Here is a 27,779-nt window from a genome sequence, read left to right on the forward strand (position 1 = left end):
CCGCAGGACGGGTCGGGGCCGCAGGCGGGGGGCGGTGCCCGCCGTGCCCGCCGTGCCGGCCCGGGCGACTGGAATCGCGGCGGAACGGGCTGCCCAGGGGAGCGGTGGAGTCCCCGTCCCTGCAGGCCTTTAAAAGCCGGGTAGACGCGGTGCTGGGGGCCGCGGTTTGATGGCGGACGGGGCAGCGTTAGGGTAACGGTTTGTTAGGGGAACTGGGGTTGGTCCAGATCAGAGACCTGACATTCCTCTTTCAAAGCGTTTCATCCGCTGATTTATCCTGTAGGGGTAATGTTAGCAATGATTTGGCCTGCGGGCCAACAGTTTGACTTCCTTGCGTTTTGTTATGGTATGATAATTGCAGTAAGCGTATTTATAAATGCACCAGTGCACAGGGGTGGGTCTGGCAAAGACAGCTGGCAGGCTCTGAATGTCCTTGTAAGGTGTTTATGCAGCAATCCAAGAGAAACGGTTCACAAAGCAATCCTCACCTGAAGGGACTGAGATGCCTAAAATAACTCGGCTCCCCACCTAAAATAACTGAGCCCTGTTCACTCCAAATTCCCGTGGTATCTGAGGAGCTATTGTTAAACCTTTGAGAATACCCCACTCCCATGTCATGTGCCTCATTTGAGCTGATTTAGAAAAGTAACTGTACACAGCGGTCCTTCTCTGCACCAATCACAGCTGCCTGTTGATTCTCTTTGTATCCTGGCTAACTAATTTGACCTCTGGGATGGTTATGAACCTGACAGACTGGAAAAACATTCATGGATTTCAAGCAGAGGAAGCCATACAGTGTAGTGATTTCTGGAAAGCTTTGGGAGAGGGGGTGAAATTTGGATTTCTCAGGGTTTAAATGGAGGTAACTGCATCAACATGTTCCCTTAACTCCTGGAAATTCTTGGTGCCCCAGGGATAAATGGGACTATCTGCCACAGAGTGACAAAACTCCAAGCTTCAGAGCAGGATCTCTGAGTTTTATATAACAGGAACAGGAGAAAAGCCAGCTCTTAAGGTAGTGCAGTTTATGTGCACACAACAAAGGCAGGAGCTATGATTGCATGCGTTGAAGTACATGGACTTTGCACTGCAGGGCATCTTTCTTCCTCTGAACTATTGATCTACAGCCCTACCTTGGGTACTCTGGCTGCTTGCAATTAACACCGGGTTTCACGAGTCTCACCCACTGCCTTTCGCACCTCGCAAAGAAAGAAGGTTTAAAGAGCAGTAATGGTGACAGAACTCTACCCGCAGTAATTAATCACTTCTTTAGCATCATTCAGCTTCCAGTCCTGGAGGTGTGACCTCTCTGGGGGTTGTTCTCTCCCCCTGTGGGCAACGGGCTACAAGAGGGCAGTTTCCCTGACTGATATGGCAAGTTAGAGACAGGGGACTGGCTGCAGGAGAGGAGGCAGCCAGTCGACAGGCCTGGAGCATCAGCAGCGGGAGGTGTTTGCCATCTAGTGGCTTTGTGAGATCGGCTTTGGCACGAGCCTCTGCCTTCATGCAGTGCTGGTGCTCTGGTGTACAATCTTTGTTTCTCTCCCTTGTCTGTTCACAAGACCTGTGAGGAAGGTGAAGGAAGGTCAGAGAGTTGATAAAGCTGGGTTGTTAGGTTACAGTGTGTCTGCTCCAGTTTGGTTCTGTTCTGTCTGACCTGGCCTTCAGAACATCAGAGTGTTTTTTGTTTGATATGTTTAACTGAAGAGCAAAGGGATATCAAGGCCACAATGTTTCATACTGATTGAATTAGGAGGAAGGGCAGGAAACATTAGCCATCAGAGCTGTATCCAGGTACACTATTTAAGCAGGAGCATAGTAGATGTGTGTCATGCATGCCTACAAGACGATGGAACACAATAAGGTGTGTGTCAGGGTTGCAGCTGTTGCCTCTTGTGGCACAGCACAAAGCTGGACATGGGTCTCACAAGGGCAGGAAAAGGAAAGAAGAAACTTCACAAGGTTTTATTTGAGGGCACCATTAGTGTACAGAGAAAAGCACTACAAGTACAGGTTCTGTAAGTGTTTGCATCTACTTTCTGGGGTTCACTGGAAGCAATCCTTATGCAATAGGCATAAAATTATATCCCTTCATTGGGCCTACAAGTTACTATGTTGTTTTTACTCATCACTTCTGCTTTAAACATTTCAGGCAAAGTCACTGCCCTAGGCACCAATACTCTCTTCCCTTCAAAGCGCATTGCTACCAAGGGAAGGTAACGGTCATCATAGTTTCCATTTTCTCCCTTGCAAGCTTTAGACATGGCAACTTTTGTGAACTGCTGCTAACTGGTCTATCGAGATAGTCAGAAAATTAAGATAAAGCAATGGGCTGTTCGAGTGAAGGGGCTTCTGCTTTCCTCAGACCCTTTGCTGTGTATTCTTAGGAATACAGAGTAACTCAGAGGTTATGATGGAGAAAAAGCATGTCCTTCATCCAGGGCATAATGCAAAGGTGGAAGGTAAAAGAAATCAGTTTTCTTTCTGAGCTTGACCTGGCCCCAAGTTACAGGAGGTGACAGGGTCTTCAGTCAGTGGGAAGTAAAAATGCCATGGAATCCATAAGGCATTTGCACTGCGATTTCTGCTCGCCCCAATTCTCTGAAGGTCTCTGCATCCAAGACAAGCAAGAAAGCACTTTGGTTCTGCAGGGTGAAAAGAAAGCTAGAATGAATGCCCAGGCTGAACTTCATTCCATTGCCCAACCCACTACATCTGTCGCCCACAAGGGAGCCCAAATGTACAACCAGGCCATACAGACTAAACCTGTAAGACAATTGGCCAGGAGCACTGATAGTCACAGATGCTGCTCAAGAAACACATTCCAAGGTGCACTCCTACTTGAAGTTTGCCTGGCTGTGCTTGGCAGTTGCAGAGGCACACACCTTGGGGAGCATGGTGCTAGAACTATCTGGCAGAGTGCCTCAAATTCAGTGTTCTCATTTAGAAAGTATACCTAATACTATGTGACTTTGACAAACTAGTAGCAGAAACTTACCTCAGTGGGAGAGACCACAACAGACAAGATGACTCCACTGTCTTCTGCTGTGGCATTAGGCACTGGCACAAACACAGGCTCTGATGGGTAGGATCCATCCTCCTGCCAAATCTAGCAAGCACAGTAACATAAGAATGTGTTTCATTTCATTAATACTTGTCTACTACAGTTAGCAGTGTTGCAAGTTGGAGCACTCCCCGCAAAGATACCCAGCCATACTCTGTGCTCCAAGAAACCTATGGTTCAACCTTTTGATTAATTCTTTTGATTCCAGTAGTATGATGGTGCCGGTGTTGCAACAGCATGCCCATTGTGTCAGGCATCATGCAAACAGGCAGTGAAAAGGGTTCCTATTACTCATTTCATCCAACCTTTTGCACTGGCACAGGTATAAGCTACAAGTTTAGAAAACGCCACCATCCTAGCTGGCACACCACCCTATTGCAGACCGTGTTGTGCCCATGCATCGTGGAGAGAGAGGTGCCATGTCACCATGTCTTCAGAGAGGAGATCTATCACCATCACGACCTGAGGTCATAGCTGCTGCTCTTACTGCAGGCAAAGCCATAGCATCCCAAAGCTGTGCTGAAGGATGTCACTGCTGAAGGATGCAAAATGAATATTTGGAGCAGAATGATTAAAATGGGTGTCTCTTTCTGAGGACTACTAACTCTCTCAAGCCTCCAGGAAAGTCTCTAATCAATAAGCATTTAACAATTTGGGGATCATTATTCCCTGTTTAAGGGAGACACATGAAAAATCCTGGCTTGTGGTTGCATTTGGAAATATCCTAAACTTTGTTTCTTGCCCAAGTCATAAATACTGTGGCAGTTTATCTCTAACTGCATTTTTGGTACTCTCTGGCAGAAGATGACTCTTCTTTGGCCTGGAAGACACATGCATACTTTATGTAACCTTTCTTTTCTGTCTTCTATCTAGGAGCCTGGAGTGAGTGATATCCTATCCTGTTTAGTAAGTGTGCCACATTCATAAGGTGCTAGGTGAGAGATGAAATTAGGAATCTCACCTCAGATCTATTTGAACACAGACTACTAAAGAGTAAAGTGCCTAGTAAATGACATATCTTCAAGGCCAGTTCAGTGGAATGACTCCCATTGCTGAAAAAAGATAATCTCACTTCACCTTGAAATTCTTGGTCTCCACATCAACCTTGATCAAGGAATCGCCAACCAAATGCCGAAAACCACATCCATAGAAGTAACGGTACCTCCTACCATTGTACCGAGAGTAGTTGATCTGGGGGAACTCCAAGCCCCCAACCTTTTCAAAGCCCTCAGGGTGAAGATTTTCATGTGTGCACCAGACCTAGAAGAAGTATGCATTACATAAGTGTCAGTTTAGCTTTGACTGGGCAGAAGACCTGATTGTCCCATCAACCCACTGCACAACCATTGTGGAAAAGAAATATTTAAAGATGAGCTTGACGTTGCACTGAGGCAGGTGGAAGTACCAGTTCATTCTCCTTTATCTGTTTCACCCAAAGAGCTGACTTATCACAGACTTTAGAAACCTCAAGGATCAGTCTAATGTGAAAAACAGGAGCAAATCCATGCATAACTGCACTCCTGACTCAGAAAATCCCAGGTCCAGTGCTCATCAATCTGACATACAAAGTACACACAGAGATGACTCCACTCATAATGGACAACTTGTGTTCTATAGCACCGAATGCCACTGTGGGGCCGTTCAGAGCTGGAAGCAAAGAGCAGTTCTGTACCCAGATGAAAGCATGGAGGATTTTGAGAGTGAAGCAGCTGAGGTTTGGCCAAATATCGTAAAGGCTTATAATCCACTTGGGCATTTTTGGTAAGTCACAACCTGTCTTTTCTCTCTCATTTAAGGCAACGTGGTAGTCTTTGCACTAAAACACCAAGTCTCATCTTAGTAATGACCAAAACTCGCTTGGTTGCTTGTTGGACAAGATTTGAGAAGATAATAGCACAGGATGATAAATGTTGTAGGCAATCTCACCACAGCCATAAATGCAGTTATGTTAGTCTTTAATACATACCTTGCCATCTGCATCTTTCACAGCCCTTGCCAACGTATAAGGCAGTGGGTTCAGATTCTTCCCCACAGGTGTGTCTGAATTCACATTCAGTGGGAGAACAAAACGACGAGGGAAAGCTCGGGATATTGAGTTATAAATCTATTATAGAGACAGAAAATTACAGTGATGAAGAGAGAAGAATGGCATTTCAGGCCACATGCCCTTTTGAGGAACAATTCTGAAGTTTTTGACATTCCTCCCTCCCCTGAAATCTTCTCCTTTCTGAGTTTTACCAAGCTCTGCTTGTTCCAGTACTTTACAGTAGAAAACAAAAAGGCAACCAATTAAATGAGTCAACATTGCTTTCACAGTAATTAATGCTGACCCGGGTATGCACATCACTCAGTTATCCTCCAAATCCAGTACTGGGACATATGCTACACTATATTTTATTCAGTTAGAACAGACTTACATTGATCCTTTTTACAGCCTCTCCACATACGCACCACTGACTGTGTGATGTAGGCCCTTCTCACCCAAGAGCTAATAGGGGAATTACAGAAAATGGGACCTCCGTAGCATTGAGCCAGCGGAGGGGGATGACAGCATGATATGGACACCGACCATACTGCTTGCTGTTAATCTTGCAGTGTAAATGTTGGCTCTCTGTGAAATCAATGGAAGGAGGGGCTTGTCCAGAGGATGACTGGAAATATCTGACTAAATGCCTCTGGAGGAGTCTCCCTCTACCACAGACAATAAGGTGAGCAGAAGGAGACTACTGTACCTCAGTTCAATGCCTGAAGTTAGCCTACATGATTTTCCTCTTCCATTCACAGGTACACATGGACGTCATGTTTGGGAAGTCTAGGGTAGTGGTGGATTTATTTGGGGAACAAAGTGGAGGGCAAACTAGCAGCCCCCAGTGTGGCAGACATTCAGGGGGTTGCATGAGAGGAGTAGTTCCACCATCGCCGCTAAAGTTCTGTTCAAGCCAGGTTAGAACCCATAATACTTCCAAATAATATGCCTTCTAAATAAATAGTGGCAAGGGCCCTGGTTTGGTGTTTTTCAGTTACTTCAATCTGTAACTCACCAGTTCAATGTGAAACTTCACATTAATCATATATGTTAATCTTGAAACCTGCTTTTCAAAGCTTTTGCATTTTATGTAGCTACAGTAAACTTATTGGTTGAGGAGCTCTGCAGGACAAAATATGGTTTGGTCAGCAAGCAGAAGCACTAAGCTTGCTTCGGGGAAAGCAGACAAATCATGCTCAGGCATGTCTTAGTCTTTTGGTGCAGTGTAAATTTAAGATTCTGTTCTGAAATGACTTGCACTTACGTGAGTGTATACAGTTTAATGGCTATGCTACTTGTCAGTTAAAGAACGTGGGTGTTGGAAACGCATGCCTACGGTTGACATAAGGACACCTTCAGGCAGATCAAACTATAGTTCTTTTGTGTTCAGAAAAGGCTGAACAAAAGCTGGAATCAGTTTGCAAAGCAAATGGTCCTATTAACACTTTGCTGTACTTGAATTAATATTCACCACATCTTTGAAAAAAAAACAACAAAACCAACAGAGGAAAGCAGAACAAAATGGCCCTATGGGGACACAACTATATATTTTTCAGATCAGAACTGACTTGCTTCTAGACAGCTGAGAATATAGACAGAACAAGTTCAGATTTGTCTGAATTTGTTGTAGAAATGCCCGCCCTTCACTCACAGTGTGGTGGGTTTCCAATAAACACACCTGCAGTACAAGAAACGGAAAGAACCACTACTTTTTCAATGTATGACCTATGCAAAATAATGCCTCTTACATGGTTTTAAATGGTGCTTTTGACAGAATCGGACATATGTGATTTATGAGTACATGTTATAACATGAATATGAGGAACAATGTATGGGTTTCTGTGATTTACATAATAAAGGCTGGTTTTCTGAAGTAAACAGGGTTTCTTTTTCTTCTGCTCTTTAAAAGTCATGCAAAAATTTATTTTGCATATTTTCTTGGGGGGGAAATTTTATTACACAGGGATATGGAAAATGAGTATCACTAAAAACGAGATTTTAAAACAAGTAGATTCTGCCAGACTGATGGAGATCTGTGTCACACACCAGTTTTAAAAGTTTCAAGGAAACCCTGCATGAACATTATCTGCTAATAGATTTAAAAGGAAAGAAAAATACCAACATATCAACAGATCACAATTTTAGTTTTTTGATATAGTTGTAGCTCCTTTCCTGAGTTCACATCCTCCACCTTGTTGTCCCTGAGAGTGTTCTCCATTCTACTAACCTGAACCTTGCTTCACAAAAGTAACTCAACCAGCGTGAGGCTCCATCAGATCCTATGCAACACAATGCAGAGATCTTACCTGATCTAGACCTTCCCCACTCTTCCGCAGATTCTGAAGTTTGTAAGTAGCCAGAGTTGTTCCGTCATCCTGGCAGCACAGATCAAGGACCACACAGCCATTATCTTCAAAGGCATTGATTTGGTGGAAAGTAGCAAAGGGCTTACTGTACCACTGCCCTGGCAGCACCTAGAGTCACCAAAAGAGAGACTAAATTTCCTCTCTAAAGATCCGAGCCACACCTCAAATTTTCCTCTTCTACCCTTCATTTTGTTCCCCACTCATTCCTTGGTATTTGTCTTTTGCCTTTGTGTTACTATAGAATGGCTGCTTTAAGCCAGTAAGTAGGCAAAACCAGATGAAGACAAGCCAAAATATAAAGCAGCCCAGAATAGGCCCCTTGCCGTCATGACTCCATCCCTACAGCAACATTCCCAGGCTATGACTGAGCATTTTCTATTCTGTAGTACTTAGCAACTGCATTTCAGTCCCCGTGCTGCAGTCCCGGGAACCCCAAACTGCTTATTTCTGCCTCTTATTTTAGGGCTGGCAAAGAAATGAATCAATAGAGAGGAAAATGCATGAAGTAATTCCATTTTTAATAAACCTACACCCATGTTTATAAAGCCTATATTGCAGTAACTTCTGGATTGACTCATACAGCTATCTGTGGCTGCTACCCAGCAGTCTTCTCGTGGCATCTAAGATTCCAGCTACAGCTGCGCAGCTGCTGAAAAGGCCAAAGATTCGCCTACCTCCCCAGTGTGCTTATTCACCACATGGAAGCAAGTATCATACTGAGGCTCCCAGCTTATCCCGTCAGAAATGGCTTTCCCACGGAGCTTGGAAGTGATAATTTGCAAAATATTCAGCTTGATGGGTTGCTCAATGAAAATTATGTAGTTTTCACTCATTCCTGAAAAGAAAAGTATTAGGCAAATGAGATGATAAAAACTCTTGGGGGCACAGGGCAGTGAACAGCCCTTTCTGCCTCACAGTAGGCTAAATCCACGGAGTTTGAGATAGAAAACATTCTTACCAAAGCTGTGATAGTAGGAAGGTCTCATCTTATCCATTGGAGCAATGGAGCACAGCACTTTAGCTCCCTCTAACGTGTCACTACATTTTGACTTTTGTGGAGGGACCTGAATTATATTATACCTAGACCCTGCAAAGGAGAAAGGGTGTTCAACACCACTGAGATGTGAGACTGTCCACATTCATGAAATCAACATCAAGCTGTGCTCCTTTCTGTTTCCCTAGAATACTACTGAATATACCATGGTCATAGTGAAACTGAGCAGAAAACAAAAAGCCAGTTATCGAGTCAATAAAACAATGAACAGAGGATTACTTAGCAAAAAAAGAAGCTTGAAAGGAAGTAGAAGTATCTTCTCAGTCTAGTAGACTGCTGCCTAATTTTACTGTCTGCAAACTTTCCTTATGTTAACTTAGAGTATCCTATAATAACAGGATCAGGAAGAAAACCAAGTTCATAGCTTGTGTATCAAAGGAGATGAAAACTTTGAGCCTTGGTGATGACTGACACGCATTTAATAAATCTGAGCATATGGGCAGGGAAGAATGGCACATTTGAATAATAATCTGTAGTTTGGTCTCTCCAGCTGAAAACAGCATGTGCTGCAAAGCTAGACATTGCTAAACCCAAAAGGAAATGAAAACAACAAGAATGAAAAATGATCAAAACCGGACAACTGTTCAGTGAACTGGAACCAGCCTGAGGTATTATAATAAAGGGCAGGGGGTGTTTTCAAAGGCCTTAGGCACATGAAAAAGGCTTTCATGTAAGTAATGGTGAAGGCTAGCTCTGAGCAGCCATGTCGATATAACTAGGTCCCAACTAGACGTAATGATTGTAGTTTTGGGAAAAAGAAAAATATCACAGAAAATTCAGCTTTGCTGTAAGATAGCCAGGTCACTGTAATAAATTCTGTAATAAAGCCTGGCCATGCTTAGTCTTACCGTGTTTCCCATAGGAATTGCCCATGTTGTATGTTGTCCCATCAGACTCATAATGAGGATGAGCAGTGGCCCCATTCACTGCAACAAATTTGCTCCAGTCTACCTGCAAATGCCAAAGATTTTCACTCAGTATAAAGTTTCCTGTTGTTCTGTAGCAAGCCACAGTCTTTCTATATGTTGGTTTCATGAAAATCTGACGAAAAATAGCTTGATGATTACGACCCTAATGTGGGACTTAATCCTTCATTTTCAGCAATCTTTCTGAAATCCTTGAAAATTAACGATGTTCCTCTCTGTATTAGTCCTACCAGTAAAACGGTACTAATAACACTAGCCATTTCTCTGGGAGACATGAACATTACCAATGGCAGGAAGTACTGACACAGGGGAATGTTGCCGATATGGACATTTTAGCTGGGACCACCTGTATATAACCACAGACAGATGTGCATGAAGAGACAGTCACTGCTCCAAAAATCCAACAAGTTTTTTGGAGGAACACATAGCTAATTGACACTCAGTGTTCAGTCTCCTTACAGAGAAAACAGTTTAGCTTTGCTGTCTGCTGCTAGAAGGAACAGCTAGGGCAAAGGTGCAATTGTCAGTACTACTGGATGTGGTTTGGGTTCAGACAGTGCAGGGCATGTGTTGGGAAGAATGTCTGAAAGAAAAAATTGGAGGAAGATCAATCCATGCATTGAAACATTAAAGCATAGAAGACATGCTTGTTTTCCAAAAGTTTAAAAAAAATGGCTTTCATGTATCCAACCTAAGACCCTTTGGAAAACCCCAGTAGAAAAGAGTGCCATCGGAAGCTTAGAAAACCACGTCCTTTTAAGGCATCTCAAATTGAAGAGTTAAATGTGAAATCATCCCTTCCATTTCTTCACTTAGGAAAAAAATAACTGTCTACATCTAAAAAGCAGCTTAAGGGGATTTTTTTTTTTTAATGACAAGATGGGTAAGCAGAGCTGAACATTCAAACTAAAAATACCCGTGCATCTTTTCATCACTGCATTACGGTTTACAAAACAGATAAAATTGGAAATCGTCAAACTCTCTATTTCAATATGGAAACAGCATCCTATGCTTCATAAATAGAGTTTCTTAATGACTCACAACTGATCCTGTAGGAGGGAGGGACTCCTGGAATGCCTCCCTCAAGATCTGAGGGTATGCTGAGTCTGGTATTTTGTGGTATTAAATAGTCCATGGTGACATGCAGGCACTATAGTTAATACTGGCTCAGGAATGTCAGAATCCTTTCTCAGTCCTTCTCACAGTTGTCCAGCCCAGCAAATGCCCAAATCCCCTCTAAGGGTGCGGGCAGGAAGACATATAGCTTATGATGTCATTTCACAAGTCATATTCTTCTCTCATATACAGCCACACTCCTGCAAGATGAGGCACTGAGCATATAGGAAGATTTCTACTCTGATTTTTTTATTAATTTGCTAGCATGGGAGAAAATAAAGTGGCAGCTGAACTTTGACTTGACTTTACATCGACTTCACCACCCATTTGCAACAACAGTTTTAGTCAAGACTTTGAAGGGCCGTTTTGGATTGTTTCAGGCTGCGGGTGTAAGAGGGAGATAAAGGGAACAGATAGGAAGAATGAAGAGAGAGGCAAGAATACAGATCTGAGATCATTGATGTTAACTTCTTCCTGTATGCACTTTTATTCTTCACACAGTGGTAGGTAGAGACAAGTCCAGACAAGTAACGAGTGGTCTGGAAGAATGCCAGCTGTACTCAAACGGAAATGAGTCTGTATCTGTCTCTCCCCTTGCTCGCTAGACTGAATCTTCACTCCTGAGAGCTATCTTATTGCTAAGTGGATTTTTCAGGGACCATGAAAAGATGCTTATGGCTATGGCCCAGGGCTGCACTGATCATTTATTTTGGAATCTGGGTTCCCCCTTGCTGCTCTTAGAAACAGCAAGGAGTGATTCTCCTGTACCATAAGCTAAACCCCTTACCCCATCCGGCCATACCTTTTCCTTCGTTTCAAGTGTTTCTGGGTCCACTTTGTACATGAAGATGTTCTCGTTGCTGACATAATAGTCTCCTTTATACACAACGTAGTTCACACTGGCATTGTCACTTGGTTCTGAAACAAAATCCCCGAGTAGTACACAGCTCTGTTTAAGCTCGCGTCACATTATAGCAAGTTAGACATGTTTAAACAAATAAACCCATTTGCAATGACACTAATCCCTCTGTGATTGATTAGAAATATCTTACTAATCTACAAAGGCACTCAGGAAACTGTCTGCACAGGTGAGTTCAGGATAAAAGGACAAGGACTGGCTCTTGTGGAAATCATAATCTTCATGCTTCCATATGCCCTTTGTTTATGACCTCTTATTTCTTCATATCCCTCTCCCTTTCCTCCCTAGCCGAAGTCCTCTCCTATGACAGCCATATGAAGAGTGCTATGTTTGATTTACAGCATTGGAAACAAGAGAGGCAAGACTTGGGCTGAGGGGAGGGCAGGGACACTATTTGTGTGACAGAGCTTGGACAGGGAATGCTGCTTCTATTCTTTCTCTTTAAAACTGAGTCAAGGAGACGCCTTTTGAGAGCTACACTTGCACAATAGCCAGAGCTGTTCTTGCTACTCCTAGGGGAGCTGAGGCTTACTGGCCAGGTGGCCGAGAAGAGCTGAGGAACAAGCTATTCCCCAAACTGAACATTTTGTATGATGAACACAGAGCCTGAAGCTGGTACAGGAAAAGTCCAGAGGACAGACCTTCTTGTAGTGAGGAATAGTCTACATGCATGTAAAGAGTCAAACAGGCAAGGGCACGCAGGAACAATCTGCTGGAGCCTGGAGGGTCTCTTCCAGCCTAGATAATTCTGTGATTCTGTGAAAGTTGACAGTTCTGAAATTTACTGAGAGAGCTGGGGTAGGGAGTTGGGAAGCTAGGCAGACCAATGAGGGAAGGTATGAGCACCTTTGAAGAGAACAGATGACATGGCAGGGCAGGTTCTATCTCCTAAGGGAAGATAAGAAGCAAAAGATGGGCACACAGGAGTAACAAGTTGCAAACTTTAGGGCTGTTCTAGTTTTAGTGGAAGGTATTTTACTTGCATTTAAGCCTACTTCTTCCTGATATACATAGAATACTATAGGTAATGATACTTCCATTCCTGTGCAATACTGTCTCTCGCCCTACTCATATCATCTCCTGCATCTTAGTACAGGAAGGAAAGGATTAGCCCACTTACCCTACAAGCTTAGCAAGGCAAGGTGTTTTAAGGGCAAAGCTGAGTCGCAGGTAGAACAGCAGATTGTAATGCTCATTATCAGGACCACACAGGATGTCCTTTGGGGAAAGATTTTTGTTGGAAATTTGCAACAAACTCTGGAATCAAGTGAGATGAAGTGGTACTAAACCATGAAACTGAATGTGCCTTTCCCAGCTAAGTCTGATACCAGCTTGCATTGTTTTGTTGTTGTTGCTGTTCGTCTTCTAAGGTGTCATCTTCTAAGAAAAACCTGGGCTCAGAATAGGCCTATCGAGCTTCCTCACATCTCCCATTAAACCCAACCACAAGTTCCCCAAGAAAACCTCAGAACATTTGTTATTTCTTAGAAACCCTCTTACGTGGCATCTCAAAGCGTGACATGAAGCGCTCAAAGACACTCTTGCATGGGTCTGGCATTGCCAGCGTTCCAAATTCTGAGACCACAATGCGGTTGTGCTGGCTGTTAGTCAGGTAGGAACTGCTTTGCAGAAACTTGCTCCGGTATGTCACTGTGCCATTCTCCAACTGGAATTGATGCAACAGGGCCATGCCATCAAACCAATGGTTGAATCTTCAAGAAGAGATAAATAACAGAAGTTGGACACTATATAATGTTCTCCTATACTGTTCCCTTTTGCCTTTAGATTTATTATTGTTTATAAAAAGCTAATGCCCAGACCCCAAGAACACTTAAACATGCATAGCCTTGTGATGAGTCTAGGAAAACAGTTGAATTGATTGAAACAAATCAAGTGTATTTGTAGCTGTGGGATCTGAAGTTAGATGCTGAGTTTCAGTGAGATTTGAGCTCCCTACTTTACTTTTGAAAGTGGACCTGAGGTGCTTCTGAAGATGCTATGTATAAGCTTTTGGGAGAAATTATCTATACTGGTAAACCAATCACTCTGCAGACTTCTGCATATGGGAATAGAAATTGTGCTTTACTGTACAACAAGCATAGAAATTATTACTGAAAAGCCCAGCTGCACAAGAAGGAGCCTTTAGCTCTCAGCTGTTTGCAGTCCTCTCTAAAACAAGAAATCTCTGAGACATTGAGAAAACATTATGGTCTGTCTCTGGAAATACGATATGATCACCTTTGGCCTGTTGCTGTCATCAGCTTTGTGGGAAGAAGAGCTAGGTTTGCCAAGTAGCTAGAATGGCAGATTCCAAGCCAAAGGCAGTAGTTGCCTTCTTGATCTATTTTAATGTATTATCTTAAAAATGAATCAGATTTGCTTCTAAAGCAACTCACACAATTTAGTGCAGTCAACTTTACAAATCCTGCCCCAGATTTCAGAGTGCTCGTGGGAAGGACTTTTGTTAATGACAAAGGACTAGGAGTGTGGATGTTTTAATCCCCGGCTCTGTTCCCTCATTATATCATTCTGAGTAGGTCACAGCCTCTCTGTGACACAGCTTCTCCAACCTTAATAAGTTAACCGTGCTCCTATTTTCAGAGCCCTCTGGGAGTTTCCAGATAAGAGAGCAACTGTTCTTAAAAGAATGATAACATAAGCATTTCTTCCTTGCCTTACTTAAAAGGAAACTACAAGACTTTTGGGGGAGTCCGCTTTAGATTTAGGCAGAGCTCAGACCAGAGTCATTAGACAAACTCACCAAACCTGGACTTACTTGTCCTCGCCAAACTCAAACTTCCCAGGACCATTCCTCAGAAGATTGCCATTAATCCATTTGGGAATATGTCCTTTGATCTTCGCTGGGATGGGCTCAGGAGTCTCCTCTACGGTCTGGATTAAGGGCGAGATGCACTGCAAACCCTTGGGACTGTGGAAGGTGATTTGCTCTTTTGATGGGCTGGGCAGGAAATTCTTTAAACCTGCAGAGAAAACAGTGAGAACAAAAAGCAGGTAACTGAGATTTTCACTTGAATAAACAGACAATTGCTAGAACTTGAGTTTGGATGTCTAGGAGAATAGCACTCAGTATTCTGCAAGCAGCCAAGTAGTAGTGGATATTGAAACTAAAGCTGTGTTCCCATAATACCCCACAGATCCAGAGGGAGCAGAAAATCCAGTGGATTTAACTCTACTATAGTTAATCCGTTAGAGTCACCTGTTCTGCAGTCCAAAGGAGGTAATAAAATATGTGATAATAGGAAAGAAGAGAACTTTTCTTTTAATTAAAGAAGCTTATAGCTGGAATTTATTTCAATAACTAGCTGAGAGCAAGGACATCTATTCCTGAACCGGGTAGACCACACACTAAAAAGAGTCCAGACTGATACTGGACTTAATTCTGGTTTTTTTGAGGTAGTAATTTGTTCTGATTATACTAGTCACTTTCACCACTAGCCTCAGTTCTTTAATCCAAGTGATTAAGTGAAGCTGCTGCGCAATTTACCTGTGAGCCTTTGAAACCATGTGTTCACAACTGTGGAGGAAATTTGCTATTTCAGACAAGAGAGTATCTGCAAAAGAACTGGGTTGGCAAACAGCATTTTTCTAAGCTTGCTTCTTTAGAACAGCTACAGACAGAATGGGTGCTAGGCATGCGGGAAGGTAAACTGCAAGATCCCTTCAATGTAGTTCTCTGGCTTGCCAATCCTCAAATCCTTCTTTAGATCTCTAATATGGTAAGTCAGGTAGATAAAGAATTCAGACTGCAGGGCTAAAGCAATTAACCTCAAACCACCAACACCCTCTCCCTCTTAAAATTCAATTAAGTTCTGATTAAATCCTATATGAAGCACTCAATCTGATCCCAACACTAGTGCTTCAGAGTATTTCCTTAGACATAATGTAGTAGAGGCTTTTCATATCAACCAACACCTGGCAGATTTAGTGACTACCATCAGTATTTGCAGAAATGCAGCTTTAGTAGGCCAAGCTAAAGTTTGTAAAGATGTAAAATATGCAGAAAAACTGACAGCAACATGTCCCTAAGGAGTATTTTTGCAGAAATAAAGATGGCATGACCAAGGATGGCACTACATAGAAACTTCCTGGAGAGCAGCATAATTACATCCAGGTTTTTAGAAAGATAAACTTCACAAAAGAGCCTGAACAGTGCTGGAAAAGACCTTGTGGGTCATCTCCTCCCAATTGCTGTCCCAGAAAGTCATATACGTGAACTCTGTCTTAAAAGTTACTGTTTCCTGGCACTTATCCCCTCTTCGGAAGAGAGCTTAGTGCCCAGATGTTCAGAAAAATCCTTTGAATTCACAGGAAGACTTTATTCATAGGACAGTTTGTCCCCTTTGTTCTTCTGTCAGCACTGTTATGTGGCTTTGGTAGTTCTCCCTCTCTTGTATTTAGAGCAATCATACCACTTCCTAAGCTATGCAAGCCTAGGTTCTTTTCATTTTCCTTCTGCTGTTATAACCTTGCATTCACATGATCATCTTAGTAATCCTTCCTGAAACCTGATCTAGTTAGAATTCATCTAGTTGGAATTAATTTCCGGTCAGTCTAGAAAGTGTCTGAAAGCAGGCTATATACAAGAATGTGTAAGTTAATACCCTGTCCTATCAGACCAGAGAGAAAGAATCAAGCATAGCAAGATAATGTACTATGTGTACTTCTGTGAATCACTCAAATGAGCTGAAGATCCTCACAGTAATGCATGCAAAATATAATCAAATTGTGATACCCAGATGAGTCAAAACAGAAATTTTCAGAAACACGACAAGCCACAGAATCATAGAACGGTCTAGGCTTGAAGGCACTCTTGGACAGTTTTGAAAAGCCAGGAGAATGGGAGGCATGCAAGAAGAAAGGAAGGGGTTGCGGGGGAAAAAGAAAGAGAAAAAAAAAAAAAAGCAATGACCTCCTCTCAGCTCAGCACAACACAAAAAACTGTGTCTTATACTTGCATTGTATACTTGCATTGCATAAACTGCCTCAGTATTGCAGATCACTGGTCTGATTTGGAAACAAGATATTAGGCGTTCCTTAGTGACCATCATCTACAAAGCAATACAGCATTTGAGAAACACAAGGGCGGTTGGGTCGGTGTGTCAGACAGGTTCTTTGCAGTGAATTTATGTAACCTTACCTTTTTTTTCTTTTTTTAGGCAATCATCATCTGTGCAAGGTCCTGAGATGTCACCAGTAGCGACAGCAGCAAATAACACTGGCTAATTAGCATATGGAGCTAAGACCAGAAACCAGAAGTGCAACTCTAGTGCAACTCATTCCCCTCATTCCCCCCTGTCAGTCAGAAAAGGCTTGCACTCGTTAAAAAAAATAAATAAAAAAAATCAAGCCGCTGCAATACATATCAGGACAGTACAATACAGAATAAACACATGAAAGGAAATAATTTTTTTGCTAAACTATGGGTGACCATAGCTGTGTTTAAAAAAAAAACAAACAAAAAACAACCCAGCATAGCTGCACATCCTACACTTTTTCTCTATTAAAAGAAATAATAAGTCTGAATAAAGTCTAGTCTCCAACTTTAATCACAGTTTAATACTAAAAACTGTTACATTTATCTGCACCTACTCTGAAGTACCCTGAGTACATGCAACACAAACACTTCCTACTTGAATGTTCATGAGCAAATTTAATAAAGGTGTATCACCTTCAAATAAGAGCTCAAAGTTTCACTTATTGCAACATCTAGCTACCCAAGAAGACACCAATCTCCACAAAAGACAGAAGACAGACTGGCTTTTAATGTTGAGCAACATATAAATAAATACCGACTCTGCTCTACTGTTCCAGCTACGCTCCAAGACGGAAGAACTTGAATAAGCATTGAATCAAAGGCACTACAGTCCCAATGGGGCTTACTGTATTTGCTTAAACATAACACCAAAAATCAGCACAAGATTACAACCTGCCATGTCAAAAGTCTCGTTTCTGGACTATAATTTCAATTTTACCTCAAACCTTTAAAAATAGGCCTAAGATCTAAACTTCCTTTGTCACATCAGAGCAGAGACAGTGCCAAATAAAGTACTGTAATTTTTCCTCTAATCTTTTCTAAAGACTGTAAGCAATTACAATCAAATTATCATAGCCTGGCACTGTTTGTTCATGTACTGTTTCCATTCAAAGAGCAGTTTGCCACGTTTTCTCTGCCTGTCACAAACTGCCGTCCTAGCATTGAGTATTTATATTCAGAAACAGTGGAACTAAGGACAAGGATCTTGAAAAAATTTCTGTACAGGAGCAGCTACCCTGCCTGCTTTGGGTAGGATAGCAATAAATCAGACATTAACTTTACTTAAACAGCAAGGGGTGGGACAGAAAAATCTTAACAGTGGACAAAGGAAACAGGGGAAACTAGACTTGAAACTGAAATCACATTGGATATAGCAAATCCACTTTGATTTTGACGTACACATTCAAATCCAAGGCACGGGGACCACCACCATTTGTCTCCACATATAACTGCACAGTCTATTTGCTTGACTCCGAAGGACATCCAGGACCAGACTTAAGGGCAGATGTCAGTAAGCAGAATGCTCAGAGTTGGTTTTCTTCAAGCGGGAAGACTGATGCAAGAATTCCATTTTCCCTGAGGATCTATGCAAATTCAGAATAACCATACAGCTGATCCTGTACCATAGAGGATTCCATACCAGTAAATCCACTGGAGCAAGATATGGGACACATTATGGTCCCTGTAGATCACACGCTGGAACAACAGGGCAAACAAACCAACTTTCACCATTCCCCCAACCCAAACTGCATTTGCTGTAGCTATTGATTTCTGCCATCCGGACTCTAGCCATCACCCTCTGCCTTCCCCAGGGCTGAACCCCTCAGCTCACTTGAATGTCCCACACTCATTTCTGAACTGAAGTTGTTGCACTTGCCTTGTGTCTGGTGGGAAGTCCCCGTACTTGAGTCCTTGATCCATCTAGTTTGTTGATTTCCCATTATAAGGGGATCAGCCACCCACTTCCTTGCTAACAGGCAAAGAAGCAAAGAAGAACATAAAAGAAGTGACAGAAAACACAGGGAAAAAGAAACGGAGAAAAGGAGTGGAGAAAGGCTTGTCAAAAGGAGGTAAGGGAGAAAACAACTCTGAAATGTGCATACTCTTGCATATGAAATATCTGTTGATTTCCAAAAGACACCTGTAGAAATAGATTCTACACTTCAGGGGTGGTTTTTTTCTAACATGAAGAAAGCGTAATTTCTTTGTTAAATATTGATTTACACAATCAAGTCCTTGGAACGCTTATCTTAAAAAGGCACTACGAACAACATAGTGTTCCTTTCCTATGAGCTAGGAAAATTTTGCCCATGTCACAGGAAACATATCAGATGTAATAAATTTTATTCACACTTTTTTCTTTTATTATCATTTTTCATTCAAACGCCTGAACAAATAAGAGAGGGGTTTCTTTTTCATGATTCAACATTCTCACCTTTTAGCTAAATTGAGACTATTCTATATCAGCAAATTTTTCCAAGACCACCTTAGTAAAAATCCAGAATTTTCAAAAATATATTAGAAAAAGGCAGGAAAATTTGCAGGCTTTTCATGTCACTCAGGTAATCAAAACAAGAAACACCCCTCTTTATGTTCCTATGCAATTCAGCTTAATGAAATAAGTAGAGTGCAAGAAAATTTAAATTTAGGGGAGAGCCCCAGTTTAAATAAGATTATACAGTTGTTGCAATCTGCTGGCATGTCAAAAGAACATGATAAATTTATGCACATAGACTTTTTCCCCAGCAGGAAAGTACTTTATGACACTCTGACATGCTAATACCACAGATTCTTTTAGGTAACATTCCCAATGCTAGCCTTAGTATTTGGTGAATTAGTCTGCATTAATTACTCTGCCTCTGAACTTTCTGTCTTCTATCTCACAGATGTGCTTGACGACACACACCTTACACCAATTTATTAACAGCTGCAGTAAAAAAGGACTGTTCCTAAATTTGTATCCATGAATGTGTTCTGCTGGCACAATAAGGCAGGTTTGAGAGCTTTTCAGATTGTTGGGTAGCCCAGAAGCAATCCTTTGATTCTAAAGGAGAGGAAAACACCACCCCCATCAAAAAACAGAGATTCTGGTGAATCAAGTCATGGTCTTGATTGGTTCCTATTTTGTGATAACATATCTCACCCTCTTAGGGGAAAAAAAAAAAATACGACAGCTTGAGCTGTGCAATGATGGCAAAAATTGCAGAGTTGGGTAGCGATACAAAATCCCTTGGAGTACTTTCCCACTTGTATGTTCAGATCAAAGCTTCAGTAATGTCACTGCTTTGCATAAACCTCTCAATTCCACAGCCCGCTTCTGTGTCTCACAGCGGGCTCCCTTGAGGAGAGAATCTGCTGCCTACTGGTTTTTCAGCTCTAAACCATCAGTATCTGCTAGTAATCCGAGGGAATCTGTGTAATGCAATTGCCTCTCCTGTTTATCTTTTCAAATATAGAATAAATAACAGAGAATTTCTGGCTTCTAGCAAACCCTTCAAATTGCTTAGCTTCTAATTGCTGATCAATAGAAATGAAATCGCTCTACAGACCCGTGTCAGCAGCAGCTCTTAACAGCAACACAAAACCCCTTTCCGAGATGATGTGATAGAAGGATTTGTTTGTTTATGCATTTTACCTGGAATGAATTGCATCAAAGAGCAGAGGAAATACCGCACATTAACGAGCAGCAGGCTGATGGCAGACAAAAGGATTTTGGAAAACATATTCCGCTCAGAAGAAGGCATCGGATCGGAGTTGGTCAGGCAAAGGTACCGGAGCCAGGATGATAGTGAGCAGCCAGCACTGATGGATCGCTTGGAGAGAGCTGCCTGACATCATCATTTCAGAATAAGAGCCAGGAAAGTCTGCCCTAGCAGAGCAGGATGAGCCAGCCTGCCTGCCCTCCACTGCTACAGCCAGGCCAGACACCCACAGGGCAGCGAGGAGACCTGCCAGCAGCCCCAGCGGCTCAGCAGCCCTCGGACCCCCCCAGCAGCTGGGCCAGGTGAGTTGCTGAAGTGGCACAACAGCCAAAGCATATATTACCACTGCTGGAAAAAATGCTATATCCCTATTTGCCAATTGGAGCTGGAGAAACTGGAAGACAGGGGAGAAGAGATGTACCTGTGTAGCCAGGCTTCAAGGCAATTCTTTTAAAAATTCTCGTCACCTTGTCTTGTCTTTTTCACCTGTCATTTTGTTTCAAAATCTGAGTGACCATTTTGCACCTCAAAGAATATCAAGGCTCTAGGAATATCGGTTGCCACACCAGATTAGACCATCAAATCAGACAGGGAAGTACCAGTGACAGGCTGTGCTCTGCTGTTTCAAACTAAGATGGACCTTTGAAGGACCCTTTCCTTCAGGATGCTGAGAGGAAGCACTTTGCAAGTGCACTGTAATGGATCTGTTTGTTTCTTAAACAGCTCTTAAAAGCTGCCCTATCCCTTGAGAGAGAGCAAGGCAGCATACACAGTACTCTAGGTAGTCCATTCCACTGTCCTTAACATGGGACAGATTATTACTCATCCTAAATCTTCTGCTGTAAATTAAGCTGATTTCTTCTTGGCCTTTCCACAAGACACGGTGAACACCTGACTACTGTCCTTTCTATAACTTATCTGTTATCACGCCTTCCCTTGCTTTGTGCTTTCTCTAAATTAAACAAGCTCCACTGCTTCAACCTTTCCTCACAGATCATGTTTTCTTTGCCCTTTATTATTCCTGTTTCACACCCTGCCCACTTTGTTGTTAATATGCAAACCTATCCTCCAGCTAAGACCAAACTTACACAGAAAACAGGAGAACAACTATGTTTTTATGTCTTATCTGCTCTCCTATAACTAGCACATCTCAGTTTTTTTCCACCATCCAATAACATCATGACAATTCCAGCTCTTATTCTGGTTTGTAAGTAACATCCATGAGTCCCCTTGCTAAGCATAGCACTTTTCCCTTACCTATCTTTGACCTTTATCTTGATTTCAGATTGGCCCTTCATCTTACTGAGATTATAGGGAATTTTCAATATATTTTACTGATAGCATTCGTGACCCCTCCTAGCTTGCTGCCATTTGAAAAAGGAACTGTGTTCTCTAACATTCTAAATCATGCTGGATAATATGGAATAAGCAAGGCTTGAAGCAGATCCCTGCAGATGCTATCTAGGCTGACCTTTCAGAAGAAAATGAGTATTCCTTTCATTGACTTTTTAACTCATTCATGTAGCCCCTGCTTCCTGAATGCTCTCGTTTTTATATAATATCATGCAGGATAGTGTCAATTATCTTACATCAAGCTATACCCAACTTACAATTTTTCCACATTGGATTTGATAAAGGGTTTGGTGTTAGTTTTTTTTTCAATTTATTGTTCCCCAGTTGCTTATAAAGTCATTGTTAAGAAATTAACTTCAGACTCTCTTTGGGATGGGAGACAGGCTGATTGATCTGATTCTTTGCCCTCCTTTTTTCGGGCTATTCACTCTGATGATGTAAAACACCCACTCTGCTCTTTTCCGGTGCTGCCTTCATCATCAGGTTTTCAAAGACAATTCAAAAACAAAACAAAGATTCTACAATTAGCAAAACTGAGTTCTGATTACTTCTAGACAGAACTTAATTAGCCTTAAATACATCTATTACCTTTTTCTATTACGATCCACATTCCTACAAATATTCTAAAAGGCAGTTTCATTTTCAGTAAACAGTCACAACTAGCCTTTTCTCGGAGAGTAAGTCTCTTTGCTGAATACCTGAGCTGTCTCTGCATTATCTGTTATTTTCCATTTTAAGGTTTTAGATAATAAAAGAGCAATGAGAGGAACCAAGTATGGGTTTTTCATCACTTACTTCCCAGACTGTGAAGGTTACTCACAGCAAGTTTAGAAATGCGAATAACTCAGCCAAAAATCCCCTTGACTTGAAAAGGGTTGGAAGTTTGTCTAAGATGTTTCCACATTTAAAAAAAAAAAATCCATTTATATTCTGTTACTGATCTGTCATCTTAGACATACTCGTTAATTTACTAAGACACTGCAGCTTAAACAACAGGAGGAGAAGCTTAAAGAAAACGTAGTTACCAGCTGAGCTTTGCTGATCAGATTTGGCAGCTTTAAAGCCAATTAATTTTCTGTTCAAACCTCCTTCGGTAAAACTGGCAAGCGGATAGTGATGGGATGGGTGCCAGTTGAATTTCATGTGTAGCTCATTCCTCAGGGACAGAATGAACGAGCTTTTCATTTCACATCAAAAGAAGAGACTAAAAGATTTGGTTTGTTTCTCCCAATAAATACTGAAATACACAATAGAGGCAAGCAGTGCAGAAACATCATTAGCAGGGTAGAAAAATTATAGACAATTAGGAAACCAGTAAAATTTTATTTTCTAATGGTTTAGAAGAAAAACAGTGTGTAATGAGTAGTCTTATATATAAAGATATTAAGTGGAACACCCAAGGGACAGCCAACAGGAAAACGCTCAATATTTTGAGCTGGCAAAGTAATTACAGAAGGTTCCCTTTTATACAGGAAGAGACTGGCTGCTTTCGTCCATAAATAAGTGGGCATTTCCATTGCTTAAGTATTTTTTACTTTCAAAAGAGACAGGACTAGTTTATTTTCAATCAATGTTTTAAACTTTCTGAACTTAGCATTTCAAGCTGAAACTTTACTACATATTTATTCCTTTTACTTGGTCAGTGTTTATTTTTTAATATATGCTCACATAGATTTGTGCAGCAAAACCAGAAGATTTGTTGCTCTTAGCAATTTAAAAACTATTTTTTAAAAAGCCTATTTCAAATTCTTATGAAGCTTTGAATGACTTCCCTTTGATAAGTGTAGATACACTTCATAATCTCAGCTAGGTTACTATGGCGTACTTACTGACTTTACTTCCAATCACTTTTCAAATTCTAAAATCCCCTTACTACCACAGAGATCCCACTCTAAATTATAACATCTAATGGCAATCAACTGCATAAGAAATCACTGTAGAAAAGCAACTCATCAGTTAGAGAGGTGTATCTTGCATTTAACTGCACTTGAATGCCAGACAAAGCAGTTCTTCAGTTTTCCAAGTATAGGTTTACTATTTTATATTGTATTTTATGAAGTTTTTAAATGGAGTAAACTTCTGCAACAGTAACACTATGGCTCTGTGCCCTCTTGATTCTCTAAGGGAAGAAATTTAGATTATGTGATCCAATAGTTTTCTAAGTTCTACTTCTTAATAATAATACTAGAGCCAAACGTTTGCAACTTGGCTATATTAGCCACATAAAATCTAGATGATCTAAATCCAGGCGATCTAAAAAGGTTACATAATTTTCCTAAGCACAAACAGATAAATGCAGCAAGCTTCTGATTTCTTAAACAGGCAGGTATTACACAGTTAGTGAAAGATGTGTGATTTTTCTTTAAAGGCTTACACAAATAGATACATTTCTAAATAAAGACACTTCATAGATGACAATTTAAAACTCTTCTTTTTGTCATCTTTATAGATGGTCATAGATTTTTGAAACTCTTGGCACAATACTCTAGAAAATTTAACTTCCGAAATCTTCTCTTTTTCTCCTTTCTTGTATTGAAACATCATTACCGAGACTGATTACAAAATGAGATAGGATTCTTAGAAAAAAGGAAGAGACTGGTAAAATACGACATAGGCTAGAGGTGAGATTTTTGGAAGTCTTTAGATGCTAAAGATGCAGATAGGCACCTTATGGGATTTTAAAAAATTCCTAAGCATGTAAGGCGCTTACATGCTTAGGCACTTTGAAAATCCTACTAAGTACATATCTCCATCTTTAGGTATCTAAATACCTTGGAAAATCTCATCCTAGATGTTCAGTTTCTTTCATTATTTGCTTTGCCAGTTTGTACCAGTTTGAGAGGTAGCACCTTTGCTTGTGACCTTTATCTAACAAAAGGGGGAAAGGATTGATTAAGTCTGAAAGTATTCAAAGAGAAAATTAATACACAGTACTCGGGTAAAGATATAAATATATCTTATGCTAGCAACTGGACTACCTAGGATTTTTCTTTATTGCATCAGCCTCCCAATTTGCACAAATGATGCTTTGCACATTTTACGTTTCATCCTTTTTTAACAGAGTCAAATAACAAGAAAGAAAAAGTGCTCAAAAAATTCCATAAGCATCCTTAAATAAACTGGATATACACCAAACAATACTGATGTATCTAAATAACAAAATAAGAGAGCAGTGTAATTCTAGATTATGTTAACATTATCTAGTTTTTATTGACATTACCAGCAAAGTTTTGATTATGTTTATATAAAAATGGCCTTGGTTTAATTTGAAAAGCTGTAGAAGTATTAAAAAATATTTTCAAATTAAGACTTTATACCTCTTTATACATTTCCCAAAGTAGTAATCTTAATACAACTCTCCTATTTCTAAGCTGATCTTTTCAATCTATTTATATTCTGAGACAAAATGGAAATAAGATAGCAAGTACATTCTACTAAGATTTTAGCACCAAAACATTTTCTAAAGTAGAAAGAAAAAACCAAAGTTATTAATATGAAATAATGTAAGGTCCTTTTCCACTTACACTGCAAAATTCTGTTTCATAGAAATGTTTCTATACTATATTCTAGAGTGAAACATTTGTTGTAACAATAGAAGAAAAAAAACATCCTTAGCAGTGACATTAGAAATACCACAGCTGCTTCTGAATTCAGTTATATTGAACTTCCATAGCCTTAAAGCCAAGCAATGCAAAATTCATTCTACTTTCTTTTTCAAATGCTTCCAATATTTTCTAGGGATGGAAGCACAGGGACAGCTTAAGCAATGGGTCAACAACTAAAAAAAGATGTCTTAATGCGTAGAATCCCTTGGAGTCAAAGAATTTAAATCAGATATTTAATATTGTTTTTTTACGAACTATCACACTACTACTACCCTATCTATTTATTTAAAAAATAAATTGCTGCTTAAGTTGTTGAAAGTTTCCTGAACTGCTGGAAATATTTACATAAGATGTTTATGAAACATTCATCACAGTACTCATCATAGTTTATATTTTAGCACATAAAATATACTACAAGTTTTGCTCTGCATTTCTGCAATTTAACAAACTTCATTTAGCTTTGCAGACTATTTGCGATCACAGTGAATCTCTGTTTCAGACTTTCCCTTTTCTGTTTTAAGTGGTTTTCTATGGTCCTTGCTTCTTTTAAGATTCCATCAAGTTCTTGGACATAAGAAGCATCCATCGCTGCTCTCTCACTTAATTGAAAAAATCTGTAGTTAAAATCAATACTGATGCCATTAACTTTCTCACTACTTAGAAATGGTTTTATGCTTTTCTTAAAAATGTGTTGTCTATCAATACTGAGTTTCTGACCAAATTATTTCTCTGCCGTAACAGAAAACAGCGTTGTTATTTCAAGGTCTGTGTTTGATAGTTTTCAGCGTTAATTTCTTTAAACTGCAGCCACAGCAATCATCTTTTCTAGAGAAGTTAGGAAAGTGCCATAGAAATAGGACAAAGTTAACTTGCCTTAAAATGTGAGCATATTTTGATAACAAGTTCATAATTTCTTTGTTCATCTCTGTTAAAAGAAAACAGTAATTATTTAAACATTTGAATGAATTGCCATCTCAACATCAAATTAGGTAATTGCATAGTTACTTTCAGTATATTTAATACATCACCGTTTAAAGCTTTTTCCAGTGGTTCAGGTTTGTAATGGGACTGCGAGCCCTCAGAAAAATCTGTTTTGTCAAGGGAAGACAACTGAGGATTTTCTGAAGCTTCATTCTAATAACAGAGCACAAAAACAAGCTTAGCACAGATAGAGTTTAATTGAAAAAAAAAAAAAGAGTTTTAAAAAGATCATGAGAGACTGTTTTCAGAGAAAGTGTTGTTGGCTTCACAGCATCACCATTAATTGTCAACACACATAGCATCGCAATACTAGGGGAGTGGGTGGGAAGTAGCAGTTGAGATCTTGGGTTGTATCAGTAAAAGCTGGTGTACTTCAGCAGTTCACTCTCAAGAAGTCCTACATAACTTTGTTGCAATGCATATGCAATTTTGTTGGTCTTCAAACACTAAGAGAAATTTTACAGTCTCCTTACACAAGCAAGTCATGTTTCCCCTAAACTACCTAAACAGCCATGGACCTCTCTGCCCTCTCTCCTTGACAGGAACCCATAGCAATGACAGAGAAGCACATGGGGGCAGGGGGCTGCATCGCTCCCCTGGGTCCAGAAGAAAGGTCCAGGTCCTCCCTCCCTGAGGATCATGCAGTACTGCTCACCTCCATCTCTTTTTTACGTTTACTTCTGTTTTCATCAGCTTTTTGTGTGTTGCTTGTCATCATTGCCTGATAAAAAGTACAACGTCATATTTGGTAAGGGGTTACCTTGTGTGACGGGAAAATGCACATGTAGAAAAATGTGTAAACCCTGTAACCAGTACCTCTGCGAGCTCCTCTGCAAAGGAGGTCTCTTCCTCACTGGAGAGGGGCAGAGCCCCACAGCACAGTGAGAACACCGATCAGGGCTGGAGAGAGAGGGCCCAAGCTCCGGGCCGTCTCCGGCTGTCCTGGGCCACCCTGGGCAGGGCTGGACTCCCAGCCCGGGTGCTCTCAGAGGTGCCAAGGGCACGTAAGGTTGGCCTTGGGCTGCTGAGGCTGATTCTGCCTTGTCCAAAAGGGATCTGTCCCTCCCCAGCTCTACCTATGCTTCCCCAGGACCCCCCACCCTTCAGGACAGCGGGGCACCCCCTCCACGCTGGAGGTCTCCCTGCTCCTGGACCTCTCTCCTCAGGCGGACAGTTACCGGTCCTCGCGGCCGTTAACGGCCGGCGCGCGCGAGGCCCACGCCCGCTCCTCAGAGGCCCGGCAGCGCCGCCCCAGCCGGCGGCCAGGTCAGAGCGGAGCCGCCCTGAAGCCCTGCCCCGAGGCGGCGGGAGGAGGGCCGGCTGCTAGGCCCAGCTCTGGAAGGCTGGCTGAGGAGGAGGTCCGCAAGGCTTGCCGCTAAAACAGCTCCCGGTCCAGTGATCCCAGGGAGAAGCGTTTCATCCCAGTTACACTTCCGAGTTAAAGTGTGATGAGGCTGCCTGTAGCTACTTCAAGTGTTGTGCTGTCCACTCAAACAATTCTGGTCGTATTTCATCTTCTAAGAATCTGTGACGGGTCCCAGTCACGGTTTGAATCACTGGAACGTTTCGGGATGACAGTGTAATGCCAAAAGAGGCTAGATGGATCCATTTC

At 41.3% G+C, this 27,779-nt stretch overlaps 2 protein-coding genes across 3 annotated transcripts; both read right to left on the reverse strand.

Moving 5' to 3' along the window:
* Positions 1 to 1,946: 1,946 nt before the first annotated feature.
* On the reverse strand, positions 1,947 to 20,360 carry BCO2 (beta-carotene oxygenase 2). Of its 2 annotated transcripts, XM_014949634.1 has the most exons (13): positions 20,162 to 20,360; positions 18,404 to 18,496; positions 14,248 to 14,452; positions 12,972 to 13,183; positions 11,355 to 11,470; positions 9,359 to 9,461; positions 8,415 to 8,543; positions 8,131 to 8,291; positions 7,397 to 7,564; positions 5,031 to 5,168; positions 4,142 to 4,324; positions 2,999 to 3,109; positions 1,947 to 2,645 (listed from the first exon to the last, which is right to left on the reverse strand). In XM_014949634.1, the coding sequence occupies exons 1-13, from the start codon at positions 20,268 to 20,270 to the stop codon at positions 2,532 to 2,534; spliced, it is 1,842 nt and encodes a 613-aa protein (XP_014805120.1). In that variant the 5' UTR covers positions 20,271 to 20,360; the 3' UTR covers positions 1,947 to 2,531. The 2 variants fall into 2 exon arrangements, with proteins under 2 accessions (XP_014805120.1, XP_014805121.1); XM_014949635.1 differs by lacking the exon at positions 18,404 to 18,496 and having other exon boundaries at positions 20,162 to 20,357.
* A 5,280-nt stretch (positions 20,361 to 25,640) lies between these two features.
* Positions 25,641 to 26,882, reverse strand: TEX12 (testis expressed 12). The gene is made up of 4 exons (XM_014949550.1): positions 26,823 to 26,882; positions 26,215 to 26,320; positions 26,060 to 26,111; positions 25,641 to 25,785 (listed from the first exon to the last, which is right to left on the reverse strand). The coding sequence occupies exons 1-4, from the start codon at positions 26,880 to 26,882 to the stop codon at positions 25,641 to 25,643; spliced, it is 363 nt and encodes a 120-aa protein (XP_014805036.1).
* Positions 26,883 to 27,779: the final 897 nt, after the last annotated feature.

The sequence above is a fragment of the Calidris pugnax genome, unplaced genomic scaffold, assembly GCF_001431845.1.
Source record: "Calidris pugnax isolate Ruff unplaced genomic scaffold, ASM143184v1 scaffold180, whole genome shotgun sequence".
Classification (NCBI taxonomy): Eukaryota; Metazoa; Chordata; class Aves; order Charadriiformes; family Scolopacidae; genus Calidris; species Calidris pugnax.

Coding starts and splice junctions, on each gene's coding strand:
- BCO2 (XM_014949634.1), bottom strand. CDS start 20,270: ATGCCTTCTTCTGAGCGGAATATGTTTTCCAAAATCCTTTTGTCTGCC. Junction 13,184..14,247: donor TTTGAGTTTGGCGAGGACAA/GTAAGTCCAGGT, acceptor CTCTTCTTGAAG/ATTCAACCATTGGTTTGATG. Junction 9,462..11,354: donor CACTTGAAACGAAGGAAAAG/GTATGGCCGGAT, acceptor TGGCATTTGCAG/GTAGACTGGAGCAAATTTGT.
- TEX12 (XM_014949550.1), bottom strand. CDS start 26,882: ATGACAAGCAACACACAAAAAGCTGATGAAAACAGAAGTAAACGTAAA. Junction 26,321..26,822: donor AACGTAAAAAAGAGATGGAG/GTGAGCAGTACT, acceptor CTCTGTTATTAG/AATGAAGCTTCAGAAAATCC. Junction 26,112..26,214: donor ACTGGAAAAAGCTTTAAACG/GTGATGTATTAA, acceptor TTCTTTTAACAG/AGATGAACAAAGAAATTATG.